The sequence below is a fragment of the Pteropus alecto genome, unplaced genomic scaffold, assembly GCF_000325575.1.
Source record: "Pteropus alecto unplaced genomic scaffold, ASM32557v1 scaffold101, whole genome shotgun sequence".
In the NCBI taxonomy this organism is placed as follows: Eukaryota; Metazoa; Chordata; class Mammalia; order Chiroptera; family Pteropodidae; genus Pteropus; species Pteropus alecto.
Window position 1 is genome coordinate 1,799,407 of NW_006432945.1, and position 15,582 is coordinate 1,814,988.

The following is a 15,582-nucleotide window of genomic DNA, read 5'->3' on the forward strand; positions in this document are numbered from 1 at the left end:
TAATTAGGAACAGTAGATGGCCACCAGAACTGACAAGAATAGGAACCTAGTAGCTCCAGTACGACTTCTACAGGTATGATGTGGTACTGGGCAAAGCTCAGATTTTCCCATGGAAACACCTCTAGTAGCACAGCCAAAAGTGAACACTCTTTGATGGCTCCCGTTTCACCTTAAAAATTCAGGTGAATTTTGTGGTCTATGAATTACCACTGTGTTTTTACAGAACATGATATTATAAGTTACTATTAGGAGAAAAGTATCATTGTGTTTATCCCATGTTCTCGAGCAGCCCAGCGCACTCTGCATGTCTGGAGTACTGAGTCCAGTTTTGCTTTTTGATGTTTTCTTCTTTGTTTATTGAGGTTATTATTTACATACATTAAAATTCACCGATTTTAAATATACAGTTTGATTAATTTTGGTAATTGTAAAGGAGGTGTAACAACCGCCATGATTAAAATCAGAATCATTCGTTACTCCACTTTGGAAAGTTTTCAATCCTTCTTTCCCAGAGTTCAGCTGTGAGACCCGTGATCCAGTTTCACTGCATCCTCCAACATCTGGCTCTCTGGGTGATTTTATTTTATTTTTAATTAACTATTTATTTATTTTTATTTTTCAGGCAAGGCAACCCTTGGTTGACCTTACAGATTGCAAGGATCTTATCAGCTTACAATCCCTTATTTTTTTATTTTTCACACCTACAGCACCTGGTCTTCCTAGGTGGTCCCCCGTCCAAGTACTAACCAGGCCCGACCCTGCTTAGCTTCTGAGATCACACCAGACGGCCCGGGCTTGTTCAGGGCAGCCTGGCTGTAGACTCTCTCTGGGTGATTTCAGAAAAGACACTGTACCTCTCTGAATGTGTTTCTGCTCTTGTAACACGAAGACTGTCGGAACAGATTTGTTTCTAGCTCTTCTAATACTTTCAGGAAATGGGGGGAGGTGGGTGAGGGATGGGAAGCTCAGCCTTGCATCTCCATTCTTGTCACACGCATGCGACAGACCCAAGTGGGGTAAAAGCCTATAGTCACGTCAGACAGACTTAGGTTTCCATCTCCTCTCTTGTTATTGTGTAACCTTTTCTAGGTGTCAGTTTCCTCATCTGTAGTATCAGGCTTATTAATAAGACACATTTGTGTAGTGCTGTGAGGATGAAGTGAGATGTGCCGTCACCCCTAAATATTGGTTGGCATTTTTATTATGGAATAATATAAAGTCACTGCATTCAACCATCTCCACTACTACATGTTTACCAGGTTGAGTCCCACAGCCAAAACAGATGCACAAGCACGCCCACCCATTTACTCACCCCTGGCAGTCCCGAGCCTGTCAACATTCTAGGACTCGGAATAAATGGGCAAGCGTGCATGTGCTTCCAAGGAGCCTCGCTAGGGGGCAAAATCGCGACCAGGAAATTTTAACTGTCTGTCGTACAAGCACGACGTAAAGCGGGCCTGCTTTACGGCACCCTGCTTCTGCCGTAAAGCACTGTCGCCGAGGCCCGGCGTGTGGATTGACAGGACAACTTCCTGTTGGAAAATTTGGCTTTTGAAGGCCGACAAACTTGAGTTTTCACTATGGGCAAACGCGGGAGCCGGAACCGGAGCCAGCTGCTCAACACCCTGACTAAAAAGCAGAAGAAGCATCTTCGGGATTTCGGCGAGGAGCATCCTTTCCATGACAGGTATGGAGGGACATGGCTGGGGCCAGAGCTGCAGCATTTTTTCCCAGTAGAAGCCCGCGTTTTCCCTGGTTTGGTCCACGGGTCTCCCATGGGATGGTGACGGGGCTGCTCCTACCTCTTTCCACGCTTACCCGGCTTCCTCTTTGCTCAGGGCAGGGCCCCGTACATTCTGGGTGAGATGGGGTTCCACATGGGTCTTCCTACCTTTTGTTGGGGCCGTAACTTTATGCTAGACCACACGCCCGCTGTGTGTGGGCTGGGTTTTGTATTTTAAGAGATATTCTGAATTGTTTGTGTGTGTTTGTGTGTGTGTTTAAAGAATTGTTTGGGACCTTCGACATCACTGATCTGTCCAGTTACACGGAGGACACTGCTGTATCGGTAGCTGTGGGTTCCTCTGTGAGTGCTCAGACTCTCAGTTATGATCTTAGTCCTCATCCAACACTTTAGGCTGCTTTATCAGTGACTTAGAGGGATATTCTAATTTAGAAATTTGCGCGAAAAGGTGAACCCGAGGTTTTCTATTTGCCAGATTTAGCCAGTTGTTGTATGACTCTAGTATTTGTCATGAGACCTCGTGAAACTTCATTTGTCAATTATAATCTATTTGTCATATTCTTATAATCCCTGTCCCAGTGCATATGTAGTTTTTACAGGATTATAGTTATAATGTGTTTATAATGGAATATTCTGCCCTTTTCATTTAAAGTTGTATCATTAGACTTTTTCTTAACTGCTAAATACTTGCAGTTAGAGTTTAACATTACGTGTTTCTTCTCAGGGTTTCCAGAAAGGAAGTTAAACCACAGATTTGTCAACTGGTAATGCTTTATTCTTTCTTTATAATAGTTGGTTCTGGGTTGTTGCTTTTAAGGTTATATGTAATAATAAAGTTTGGCTACATTTCTACTCTTCAATTTTAGATATGTTATTATTTTAGTAATATTGCTTCATTTTTGAATGCAGTTGTCTATTAAAATGCCTGTTCTAATTAATGTCTATTGTGATAAGTTCAACAGTAACCAGAGTTTGAAACTGCCCTAAGAGATCAATCTATTTGAACCTGTTAAGGAGGCTTAGCAGCCTACGTACTTTTGTTAAATTGTAATTTTCCTGTCGCTCCTTTAAATGGGCCAAATGTCTGACACATAGGTTAGGTTTCCTTATAGCCTAAAGCTCTGTCTCCTTTCTTCCTATGTGGAACATTAGCAGTTCAGAGAAGATGAAGAGCTTCTAGGGACTTAGCTAGATTAGCTGTTTTAAATAAATTTGGCGCTGGGCTTGGTTGAATATCTAGGATTGCATATTTGCAGAAAAGCTTAATTTTTATTTAGGAATGTCAGAATCTGTTGCACTATTGGCTTGATGATAGTCATAGGGTAGCAATGAGAACAATATCATTTTGTTTTTAAAATTCCCATTTTCCTTTTAGTCAGAGAGTTCAGATACTTCAGGTTCTGAAAGTGAAGCAGAGAGTGAACCAGAACAGGTTTCTGGTTACCACAGACTACTGGCCACATTAAAGAATGTTTCTGAGGAAGATGAGGACGAAGAGGAAGAGGAGGAGGAGGAAGATGAAGAGGAAGAAGACAGTGATGTAGAGGAGGAAGAAATGAACGAAGAAGATGGTGACAGTGATGTCCCTGTAGAGGAAGAGACAGCAGCAGAGTCTACTGAAATGCAGGAGAGTAAGTGTCTTTGGTGTGGGTTCATTAGTCTGTTCCAGGACTATAGACAGATAGCCCCATGGGCACAGCACCCTGTATTGTGTGAGCTGTGCAAAAGCATGTCAATCCAAAGCAGAGATTCTTAACCTTGTTGGCTTCAGTGATATCTTTGAGAATCTGATGAAAACATAGAAACTTCTCACCAGAGAAATGCAGAAATAACATTTTTGCGTAGAATTTCTAGGACTTCATCAATCCTAGTTAAAGTTTTTCTGGTTCAGAGGAATGAGAACATAATTCTGTGTCTTGTGATGGTCTCAATTTATTAGAGATTACTGTTCCTCCCATAGAGAAACCAAGTTTAATGGAAATAGATGCAAATATATAAAACTTTTCAAGTAGAGTTTTATGGAACAGCTAGAAAAGTGTTGTAGAGATGCTGAGTGGTCACATGCTGGTGGGATAAACGAGGGAAGGCTTCAGAGAAGAGCTGGGATTGAAAGCTTCATGGAACTCTTTCTCAGATTTCTAGGAGACTTTTTTCTTTAGCTTAGAAATTAACTTTATTAAGGTATGATTTGCATACTATAAAGTATACCCATTTTAACTATATATATTCAGTGACTTTTGACAAGTATATACATCTATGTTACCATCACAGTGAAGATACAGAACATTTCCAATACCTCCAAAAACTTCCTTCTTGTTCTTTTACAGTCAGTTTCCTGTCCCTGGCACTGACTGACTTTCTTTCATGATAGATTAGTTTTGGCTGTTCTAGAAATTCTTATAGATGGAAGCATACAGTAATAATTCATTTATGTGGGAGCCCTTTGTGTCTGGCTTCTTTGGCTCCTTGTGTTTTTGTGATTCATCCATGTTCATGTATTATTAATTCATTTTTATGCTGGAGTAGTATTCCATTGTGTGAATGTATCTGGGTGACTTTTTACATCTCACTGTCTTAATGCCTATTTTCCTTACAGTGTATTTTTTTCTATACTTTAAGGTACCACACACCATTCTCAGTATTTTATTAGTTTTACTAGGATAAAAATTTATTGCCTCAGACTTAGGGTCTTTTTGTTTTATTTTGGTTTTGGTTTTCCATTTTTCTTTCCTTTTTTGGATTTTTCAAAATGAAGTTTTTTTTTTAAATTACAAAAGTAATATATGTATTGTAAAAATGTAAGAAGGTTGTATAGTTAACCTATTTCCCCACCACCTAGAGATAAACACCTTTAAAATTTTACATTACCTTCCAGACTACTTTTTTATGAATATATGTGTGAGTACTAGTATGTACATATATTTGTGTGTATGTGCATAATGGTCTCATACATTTCTGTTACTGTCTTTTTTCTTTAATAACATGCCATGGACATTTTTTCCATGTGTTTAACTGTGGATTCACATTAGCTTCTTAATTACATAGTATTCCATGCTCGCTTCAGCAGCACATGTACTAATTACTTAGTATTCAATTAACCCATTGATAGAAACTGATGAAATCACTTTCCCAGTTATTTCTTATCATAATTCGTGCTGCCTTGAATATCTTACATCTATGTCTTAGTGTACTTTGTCTAGTTATCATCTTAGAATAAATGCCTAGAAATGGAACTGGGTCAGTAATCAAGCTTAATTTTGAAATCTGTTTTCTACCTGAATTTGTTTAAAAATAAATAATGCCAATGAACCTCAGTGTTGATATAGGCTAAGGAATTAGATTTTATTTGTCAACGGAAGTATAATTCTATTTATGAGTAAATAATTTTACAAAATGTTTCTCAAAATTGGAGATAGGGTCCTACCTGCTGATCCTGAGGGAAAAGATGGGGAACAGCCACCTGGCACGTCACAAGAATCCCCTGAGGAGTTTACAGATGCAAAACATGAGTCACTTTTTAGCCTGGAAACCAATTTTCTTGAAGAGGAAAGTGGAGGCAACAGTTCTGTGAAAGCATCACAAGGTCAGAGCACAGTATGTGTTATTCGAATTCACCAACTGCTTAGTATGGGGGGTGCGGGCTAATACACATAAATCTCTGTGATTGGAACGAAAACAATAAAAGCAGGTACTTTAGCAGCTAGATCGATAGCTGAGAAGAAATATTTCTCAAAGGTATTTTGTGCGTTTCCATGGTTAGCAGTATGTGGGGGCTGTTTAGGAGAACAAACAGCTTAGGAATGGTAACAGGGAGGCTGGTACCCCAGGCCTCACACTTCCACAGTTAGAGTCAGGGGAAGACTTTTGTTTTTCTCTGCAAGTATGAAAGAAGGAAAGAGGAGAAATACTTTGCACTTTTCTCTCTACCCTTCACTTGCTCCTTTTTGTTGGAACAGTAATTTTCCTGATTCGTGAGGTCCAGGGTGGCTGATCTGCTTGGTCCTTGTCACAACGGAGCTTTGTGGAAGCCAGAAAGCTCCGCTCTGTCTCCCTAGGCTCTCTCAGCCTCTTGGCCTTGCCTTTGCCTAAATGGCAGCCACTTGGACAAGGCCTGCCTATGGTAGGCTTAGGCAGGTCTCTGTTCTCTCTCTTGAGTCCAGTTTCTTAACTTGTGTCTGGGTGGGCAAGTCAGGTTGGTCTCTTTCTGTGTCCTGACTGCCTTTTTTCGTCCCAGTGCCATTCTTCAAGACAGCGCTACTATTAATGAAGGTGACATTTTAACTTGGCTCATTTGGTTCTGTTGGTTATTATGCTAGAGAAGGAGAAGTGAGGAGAATGTGAGTACAAGCCCCATTCTGAACCATCGTAACTTAAAAACCTGGAGGAAACATTAGGAAGCTTGCCTATCCTAAAATATCTTGGTGGTTTTGCCTGCATAGATGTATTAGAACCTAGAATTCTTATCTCCTATTGTTCACTCTTATCTCCTATTGTTTAGTACAAGGCACATTGCATTTGAAATTTTACCATTTAGATCCTTGAATGGGTCATTTAACTTTGCTTCTTAATGAGGCAACTGATTGGGTGGCCAGCTCAGAGCACTAAAGATAAAGAGTGCAGGTGCTACCTGCCATTTAGATCATTTGCCCAACTCAATTGAGAATCGAACATTTCTTTGTGTTCTGCAGTGCAAAATAAATCAGACATGGAACCTGCCCTCAGGGATCTTACAGTTTAGTCAATGAGATGTCATGAACATATATGCTTTGGGTTGGTGGGTGGGGGCAAGGTGGGGGACTGTCTCTGGGGGACTAGGGACGGCCTTGTAGTGGAGTCAGCACTATGCCTACACAGTAGGCTCCTGGGAAATATTTACTGTGAGTCAGGGAGTAACTTTAAACTGATGCTGTTGCTTACAACAAAGACGAAGTGAAGGAGAGGATAAAAATTTTAATTGAAGGAAGGCCACAGAGGCCGAAGAATTTGAGGACCATAAAATTTAAAAATTACATCAGAGAGGTAGCTTGGAGGTGCATCCTGTAGTGCCCCAAATTTCACACTGAGAAATTTCTTCAAAGGTTTTTGAGCTGGGAAGTAATGTAATTAGAGAAATGCTTTAGGAAAATGACCTGTCAGAAACTTTCAAGCTCTGGATTGGAAGACAGGATGGAGAAGGTAGATGGAAAGAAGGATGAGTTCATGAAGAACAGCATGTCATTCACAGGGGAAGACCAAAAAATGCCTGCCGTTTGCTCCAAGTGTTCTGACATTCTCTATTTCTGAATTAGATCCTTTTCTACAACACGTGAACAAAGAACTGAAAGAAAAAGAAATTCAGGCTGCTGCCACAAATCCCAAAATTACCCACCAGCTAAAAGTAAGTGTTGCTTGGTTATCTCGGTCACAAGGGAGAAAAGCTCTAAGTGAAGCAGTGGTCTTGGGTTTCAGCAGCCTCCCCAAATGTAGAGTACACACCAGAGGTAGATGACGCGATGGGACAGCAGGACACAGGAAGGCGGGAAGGGCCTAGTGGGGCACAGGTGTAGCTAGAGAAGGCACTGGGAAGCTGGGGTGTGGGAGCCAGATAAGGGTGTTTTGGAGACAGTACCCCAGGGTCTAGACCGACATCTGTGAGGAACTGTTAACATGACCTAAGGCAGGTTAATATACCTTTTTGATCTTCACTATTCTCATCTGTTAGAGGGGGACAGTAATGCCTACCTTAAAATAAAGTAATTTACTGACTGATACATAGAAAGTTTTCAGTAAAACAGTAGCTACAGCTGTTCATTTGTGTGAAGTATCAGATATAGGTTCACCAGTAAATTACTCAAATATGGAGCAGTTTTTGCTTTGGGTTTTTTTGTTTTTTTACCAACTGGTACTGTTCATGAGAGTGGTCATCCTTTTTTAATTGAAATTTTTATTGAGATAATAATTATGGATGCAGTTATAAGAAATAATACAAAAGGTGCCCTTTGCCCAGTTTTCCCCGATGGTAACATCTTGTAAAACTGTAATACAATGTCATAGCCAGAAAATTGACAGTGATAAATCTACCTGTCTTATTCACATTTCCCCAGTTTTACTCCTAGTCAGTCGTGTGTGTTTAGTTCTATATCGTTTTATCACGTGTGTGGGTTCCCCCATCCACCACCGTAGTCGTGATGCGGAGCGTTCCCAGTGCCGTGAAGATGCCTCCCACTTCCCCTTGCCCTTTTATAAGCACCTGGCCCCCATTCCTAATGCTTGGTAACCACTAATTCATTTTCCATTTCTATAATTTTGCGATTTCAGAACTGTTTGCAAAAGTTTGTCTGAATCATATAACCTCTCTGAACCTCAGCATTTCCTAAACTGTAAGAAGAACATTAGAGTATTTACCTCGCAGGGTTATTGTGAGGATTAAAAGAGGTGATCACGAGAGGTCTTGGTAAATTATAAAGTAGTATGTGACTGTGAGATATTAAAATTCATTTCTAACTCAGCTCTTGATCTGTTTCTCCCCTAGTGGCCTATCCTGGGGCAGCTTGTCTTTTCATCCAAGTTTCAGAAGTTGGAAACATTTAAACCCCCAAAGGACATTGACTTAAAATCACTTCATCTCCAGAGGCCTTTGGAATCCACTTGGACCAAGACCAACAGCCAGTTCCTGTCTAGTCTCCCAAAATCAAGTAGCCCCTTTACACCCCTCCAGAAAGAGCTCTTCTTAATTATGAATTCTTACCGGGACTTGTTCTACCCAGAAAGGACTGCCCTGAAGAACGGGGAAGAGATCCGCCATGTGTACTGCCTGCATGCAGTGAATCACGTCCTCAAAGCCAATGCCCAGGTGCTTGGCAACAACAGCAGACGCCGAAGCCAGAAACTTGGCGTGGGTGATGATAATGACTTCAGGGACCAAGGGCTAACAAGGCCCAAGGTGAGTGGCAGCAGGAGAGTTCTGCCCTCCAGAGGTTAGGCTGTAGAGCACTGCTGTATAGGTGCCTAGCATTTAGCAGGTACTCAGCTGTTTTAATGATTAGAGTAATGAATGAGTCTTAGGAGTGAGCATATCGGCTGGGCCAGGTACTGTCAGAGCCGCGCTGCAGATGCCTCGGTGGACTGTTTGTGACAGTGCATCTAACTGGAGACTTGTGAGTAGGCAGTACCTCCATGATAATTCTCCATAAAGATAAGCCCTGAACATACCTAACACTCCATTATAAATCTCTTCTTCATGATCGTCAGCATTGAGTGGGACCTTAATAATGAGCTGTTCATCCAGTTCCTACTTGTTACAGCTCTAGACCAAGACCTAGATTCCTAGGGGGCCTTGCTAAGGAGAACCAGGAGAAGAGCAGCAGAGGTGGGACTAGAACCAAGGATCCTCTTCAGTCAGCCACCTAAATATGTAAACAATGGAAAAGAAAAACCCCTATTTTTCCTCTGGATAGGTATTGCCATTTAAAGTGATGATTACATTTATTTGGGCTCATAAGCCTAAGCTCCAGTGGATTTAGGGCTTTGACAGAAATGTCTTTTAATTCTGTCTACACTTTTCATGATGTTATAGAGCTAGATTTGTGTCATCCATCCCCTCTGCCCCTTAGCCATGCCTCTCCATTTTGAGGAAGCCTCATCTTTTTAAATTGTTCTCATTGAGCTTATAGGATTCTCCGGTTTTAATACTGATGTGGCACTTAGAGATTTCTTAGTCCAACCCTCTTGCTTGATAGCTGGGGAAACCAAAGCCTAGACATTTCCTTGGTGTCACAGCGGGACAGTAGCTCGGCCCTCTTCACTCTTGGTTTGTCCACCCTGCGCTGTACCCAACTGATTATTGCCCCCTCTGGCTCTGCTGGTTGCCTTTCTGGGAAACTAACTCAGAGTTTTCTTAACATCAGAATTATAAGATTATCTGTTTCCATCTAGAATTGCAAAAAAGAACGAGAGACAGATTACCCAGGAAGCACATTTAGAATTCAGTGAATTGCAAAATCTGGAGTTATTTCCACTGATTGTATTGTTTACAAATGGGTAGTTAGAAATTAATCATTTTGGGGGGATCTTTTTTTTTTCCTTTAACAGTTATAACTTGAAGCATTTTAGGAAATGTTTGGAGAACTAAGTCCTCTATTTCCCATTCAGATATCCTATTTCAGAAATACTTTATCGTTTCTGAAAAATGTACTAGAAAGTGTATTAGAAAAGTAGTGATGCTTTAGTCCTTTTCCTTACCAGCTTTATTCGTTCCCCGCTTATTACATCTAGTTCATTTTTTGTTCAGAACATATTTGTTCTTTGGATATTACGGATAAAAATACTGTACATTTCTTGCCCTCAAAGAACTTGGGTGTTTATATTCTTGGATTTTGCTGGTGGACACCTCTGTTAAAGGTGTTGACTTAGCCTAAAATGTATTTCAAATTCTGCTTGAGAATTGCCTCCCATGGAACTATTAAAGTCCTCAGGACATGGCGCTGTGGATGTGCTCAGCTTCCAGATTCGAGACAGGTTCCCTGCAAAGGGGGTGACGTCATCCCTGGCTGGGGCCACTGCTTACAGGGGATTCTTTAGCAGCACACCGTCGGCAGGCTCACCTCAAGCTGCCCTTCCCGCCGTCACCCCATCAAGGCTCACCATCATTTCTCCCATAGGTGCTGATAGTGGTGCCGTTCCGGGAAGCTGCTTTGCGGGTGGTACAGCTCTTCATCAGCCTCCTTGAGGGCGACAGTAAGAAGAAAATAATTGTGAGCAACAAAAAGAGGTTTAATGGAGAGTATGGCTCAGATCCTGAGGAGAGACCACCCAACCTGAAGAGGCCTGAGGATTACGAAGCTGTCTTCGTGGGCAACATCGATGACCACTTCAGGATCGGTAACTCCTCCTGTCAAAACTGAGGCCCTGAGGGGCCTGAGGGGCGAGGTTCACATAGCTGGAATTAGGCATTGTCTCAGTGGGTCACTGACCCAGCCTCTCAGCAGAACCAGGGTGCATTTGAAACATCTCGTCTGCCAGGGGACAGTCTTGCCATGGCTAATGGGGTGGAGTGTATCTGAAGGCATATGGAAAAGGCATGTAGACGTTTATAACAGTGTCTCAGCACACCCATAGCTGATAGCACACGGTCAGTGCTACAGGAAATCCCGGGGAAGCTGTGACTGATGGGCTGAGGGCGTCGGTCTGAGGAGACTGAATAAACTGAGCGTCTCTGTAATGGTGGACTTTCCTCCTGCCTGCCGTGCAGAGTGGCTCTGAATTACAGCCACTTGGGACTTATTTTCTCCTACCCAACTTTTTCACATTTTTGCTTGTCTCTCATTCTACTCCCACGTATTTGGTTGCTTGTACATTGACGAAGTTCTTGGGGAAGTTTGTTAGTCAAATATGCTCATTCACCAAACATTTATTAAGCATCTACTGTGTGCCAGACACTGTGAAGCTAGGGATATAGAAATAAAAGTTACGATTTCTATTTTCCAGGAAGTCCAGCTTAGTGGAGAAATAGTACAGAGCGGGAAGTGTTATGATCAGAGGATGCAGTGGGTGTTCTGGGAGCATTTAAAGCAATCTCCACACCCAAAAGGGGTGCAGGGTGGTTAGGGAAGGCCTCCAATGGAGGTGCCGTCTGTACTAAGCTGAAACCTGAGTGAGATTTAACCAGTCACGAAGGGGAGTGGTCAGACTGGAGGAAAGGATTTCAGACAAGGAACTGCATGTGCAGAGGCCTCAGGATGAATGAGTTGGCATGGCCTAGGATTCACACAGGCTTCGACATGGCTGGAGTGTAAGGTGCAAGGGGATGAGAGCTGATGTCCAGTTTTAAACATGGGCAGGTGTCTAGCAAGTTACCAATATATCAGTCTTGAGCTCAGGAAAGAAATATGGGCTGGAAATAAAAATTTGTGTGAAGGTGATATTAAAACCATGGTTAGAGAATAAATGTACCCAAAGCTCTGTGTAGAGTGGAAGTAGCACTTGTAGGTGAATCCAGGGATTTGTAGAAGAGCTATTTGGATCCGAAAAGACTGATAGGGCTGAGTCAGTGATAGAGAAAGGAAGTGTTAAATGTATGGAAACCACCATTGAAGAACCGAACATTTCAAGGAAGGTGTGTTCAGAGTGCTGCTTCCACAGTCATGACAAGAAACACTATAGCGCCATTGAATTGGTAATGGAGGGCTGTTGGTGACCTTAGCAGACGCCATTTCAGTGGAGTCCTGAGCATCACAGGCCAGATTGTGGTGCATTGAGGAGCGAGCGCGAGTTTCAAAGTAGAGACAATTATCTGGAGAAGTTTAACAGTGAAGGAGAAGAAGAGAATGGGAGCCGGAGGGGACCCAGATACGACGGTGGGATAATGATGATGATGATTTATAACTGAAGCAGTTTGGGCATGGTTGTATGCCAAGGGGAAAGGTTTGGAAGGTACAAGGATGGAGATGCTTTGAGAGGGTGGAAGCCAATGGCTGGGCAGTGATGAACGCACTGATGTGTACTTGGCTGTTTCGTGTAGGAGTGGCAATACTTCAGAGAAGCATCCGACTCTATGCCCCCTTTTACTCCTCGGACATCCTCATCGCCTCCCCTCTGGGCTTGAGGACCATCATTGGTGCAGAAGGAGAGAAGAAGAGAGATTTTGACTTTTTGTCTTCTGTTGAGCTTCTCATCATTGATCAAGCTGACATTTACCTGATGCAGAACTGGGAGCATGTTCTGGTAATGCTGGTCATTCACATTTAGAGGGACAAGAAGCTCAGTGGTTTAAATCCCACAGGGTTATTTAAGTCCAGATTAAAACTTGGTGTGAAACAGGGAAAAGTCCACATTTTCCAGTTTGAAAATGGGAAATTTATCCCTTCTACCCACAGATTGGTCAGGAAACTATCTGAAAAGATAAAAATTCTTGTCAATATTGTGAAATCTCCAGAAAAGATTTCTTCCCCTCAAAGTTCACTTCTAATAGACCACTTTAGTGTGGTTAGTTGGGTGGCTAGGTGATTGGATGAAAATCCTCCACTATGGATGTCTTTATTCTGACATAATTCCTCCTACAGTTGATGCTTACTCTTTTTTGTCTGGTCCTCAGTGGAGATGAAAAACCATTGCTCATGATTTCGTAATGTGTGTGATCTGGTTTTGCAGAGAAATGTACGATGTTTTTATCCTCTCACTGTAATTTGTGTTGTAATTTTTTTCTCCCTCTCTACATACTCTGTACTGTTGTCAGTTTTAGGATTAAGAACCTGTGCATTTGAATAATTCCATCACGGTTCATAGGCTTATTTTTTTAAGGTGTATGAGAATTTACCTTTCCTACAACCTCAGGTCTTACAGGAAGTTTGGGACAAATAAAGGGGAGTACTTATTTAAAAGGTGGAAATAAATTTATAGTTCTCGTGACCCTTCAATATATATTGTGAGATAAAAATATAATTAAGTAGAAAACGCATGTGTCGTGGTTCCGGAAATTTAATATTTTAAGAACCAGATCATTGAAGGATAACAGCTATTTTCCATGTCATTTCCCTTCTTGTCTAAGTTTGGGACTGAGTAACCCATAGAATGACCAGAGTAGCATTTCAGAAGTTCCTTTTAAAGGAAAATTCCTGTAGTTACTATTTTGATCCTCTTTCGAAGGTCCGAGAGATGGCCAGTTTTAGTTAGCTTTTTGTTGGGGGCGTTCGCCTGACTATAGGCAAGTCACTTACTCATCTGAGCCTCAATTTTCTTGTTGTAATTTGGGAAATGATAGTATGTACTTTATCAGGTTAAATAAGATGGCAGGCTTATAAAATGCTTGGCAGTGCCTAACAGGTAAAAATCCTCAGTAACTATTAATGGTGGTTTTATTTCTGCTGAAAGCACTTGATGAATCACATGAACTTGCTGCCCTTGGACTCACATGGGGTGGACTTTTCTCGAGTGAGGATGTGGAGCCTCAATAACTGGTCGAAGTTCTATCGCCAGACTCTACTGTTCGGGGCCCTGCAGGATGCCCAGATCAATTCCGTGTTCAACAAGTACTGTGTCAATGCACAGGGCCAGGTGGGTTTGCCCTTGTTTCTCTGGATCTTCTTGAAGCATGTGTATTTGGTCAATAATAGGAATGGCTTACCGCCTAATGCTCTCATCGACTCCTGGCAGGTGGCTGTGAGGAACGTCCCGATGACAGGTTCCATTAGTCACGTGCTGGTGCAACTCCCACATGTCTTCCAGAAGATGGAAGCTGAAAACCTAGCTTCGGTGATCGATGCCAGGTATCCACCCCTCCCCAGTCTCACTGAATGCCTGGGGGCCTCACAGAGGGATTTGACTTTGGCATACAAATTTAAACCTGGATTCCATGCTGGTTTTTTTGATTACCATTTACCTAATGAGTTGATGAACCCAATCATGCCATAGACAGAGGAGGAAACTGAAGCCCAGAGAGAAACGGTCCTCAGCTTCGTTCTTATAGCTAGTTAGTGGCAGGGTTAGTACCGTAAATCAGGGGTCTTTCCCTCTAGACTGGGGTGTTTTTTAATTATATCACACTGCTTAATGCCACAAAGTATCTGTGTCAACAGTTGTAAACCTTTCAGGGCAAGAACTGTTTTTGTAATTTTCTCTTTATTTTCCTCCTTCCTCTGCATTGTGTTTAGTCAGGGGACCCATGGTAGCAGAATGGTGGTTAGCAAATGGGAGGTGTTCAGCAATTGTTTGTTGACTGATTGGCTGATGACAGACAGACTGACTGAGTGAATGAATGATGAGGTTAGATACTTCCTAGAATAGTTTTCTGGGATAACTGGCGTTACACCTATTCTTTATGATGACTGGTGTTAACACTTATTAATGTGCTCGTCAAGTTTTATTTAAGTAACGTCTTTGCAATGACATAAGCCATGGTGGTCTCTTTGGGGAGATAGAGGGAGATCGTGGCTTGCCCAGGGCCACTCAGTTTGTAGTGATGCTACAGGCTCAACTTGAGATCATTGACTTTACCCTTTGCCTTTCCAAATCAGGTTTAACTTTTTTGTGAACAAGATTTTGCCTCAATATCGTGATGCAGTCATGTCTCACGCACTCGTCTATGTCCCCTCGTACTTTGACTTCGTGCGTCTCCGAAATTACTTCAAGAAGGAGGAAGTGAACTTCACTCACATCTGCGAGTACACGAAAAAGTCTGCTATCTCCAGGGCCAGACACTTTTTCCTTCAAGGAGAGAAGCAGTTTCTGCTCTTCACAGAGCGCTTTCATTTCTACAAAAGGTGAGGTGGTGCCAGGTTTCCAGCGACGTCTCTCAGGGACATGCAAAGCAGATCGGCCTGTTTCTGAGCACATGGTAGGCTTTGCGGTGTTCCCAGGTCCTCCCTTACTCTGCCTCCTGCAGAGGAGCCAGTCTGGCGGCTGGACAGACTCTTCTTGGTGTTTGGTTTTCTCCCAAATTGACATTGTTGGAAAAGGCTATAGAAACAAATGACTGACTATAGCATAACCTGTGTGTAGATCTGGAGAGGATCCATATGTGGGGGACTTCCTGTAGGTGTGGTCCTACCCCTCAAGAAAGACAATATAGAGTTGAACAACTCTTGACAGGGACAACACTAATGCGTACAAGAGAGATTGGGCCCTGTCACAGAAGCCCAGACAAAATACCGGGGTCCGGGTCACCTGTGGAGGTGTACATGTTCAGTGTCCTGAGGAGGTGGTCATGCACTTCCTCACCAAGAAGAAGTAGGACCAAGGGGCCCCTGGACGTGTGCAGGAAGCTAAAAGCGAGGGGCTTAGAGTTGAATATTTTAGGGTTTCAGCGTTTGTTTAGCTTCCCTACCTACCGTGTGACTTTGACAAAATTAGATTGGCCTTTCTTT

The 15,582-nt window shown here is 42.4% G+C and overlaps 1 protein-coding gene across 2 annotated transcripts in view; it reads left to right on the top strand.

Moving 5' to 3' along the window:
* Nucleotides 1–1,465: 1,465 nt before the first annotated feature.
* UTP25 (UTP25, small subunit processor component) overlaps nt 1,466–15,582 on the top strand; it is a 22,437-nt gene continuing 8,320 nt past the window's right edge. The window contains exons 1-11 of one of the 2 annotated variants that reach the window (XM_015586283.2): nt 1,466–1,687; nt 2,469–2,508; nt 3,120–3,375; nt 5,154–5,327; nt 7,033–7,121; nt 8,256–8,666; nt 10,384–10,603; nt 12,243–12,445; nt 13,592–13,774; nt 13,874–13,986; nt 14,734–14,979. In XM_015586283.2, the coding sequence (XP_015441769.1) occupies nt 1,581–1,687; nt 2,469–2,508; nt 3,120–3,375; nt 5,154–5,327; nt 7,033–7,121; nt 8,256–8,666; nt 10,384–10,603; nt 12,243–12,445; nt 13,592–13,774; nt 13,874–13,986; nt 14,734–14,979 (2,042 nt within the window). In that variant the 5' untranslated portion in view covers nt 1,466–1,580. The remainder of the gene's footprint in view (nt 1,688–2,468; nt 2,509–3,119; nt 3,376–5,153; nt 5,328–7,032; nt 7,122–8,255; nt 8,667–10,383; nt 10,604–12,242; nt 12,446–13,591; nt 13,775–13,873; nt 13,987–14,733; nt 14,980–15,582) is intronic. The other variant, XM_006907687.3, reaches the window with a different exon arrangement.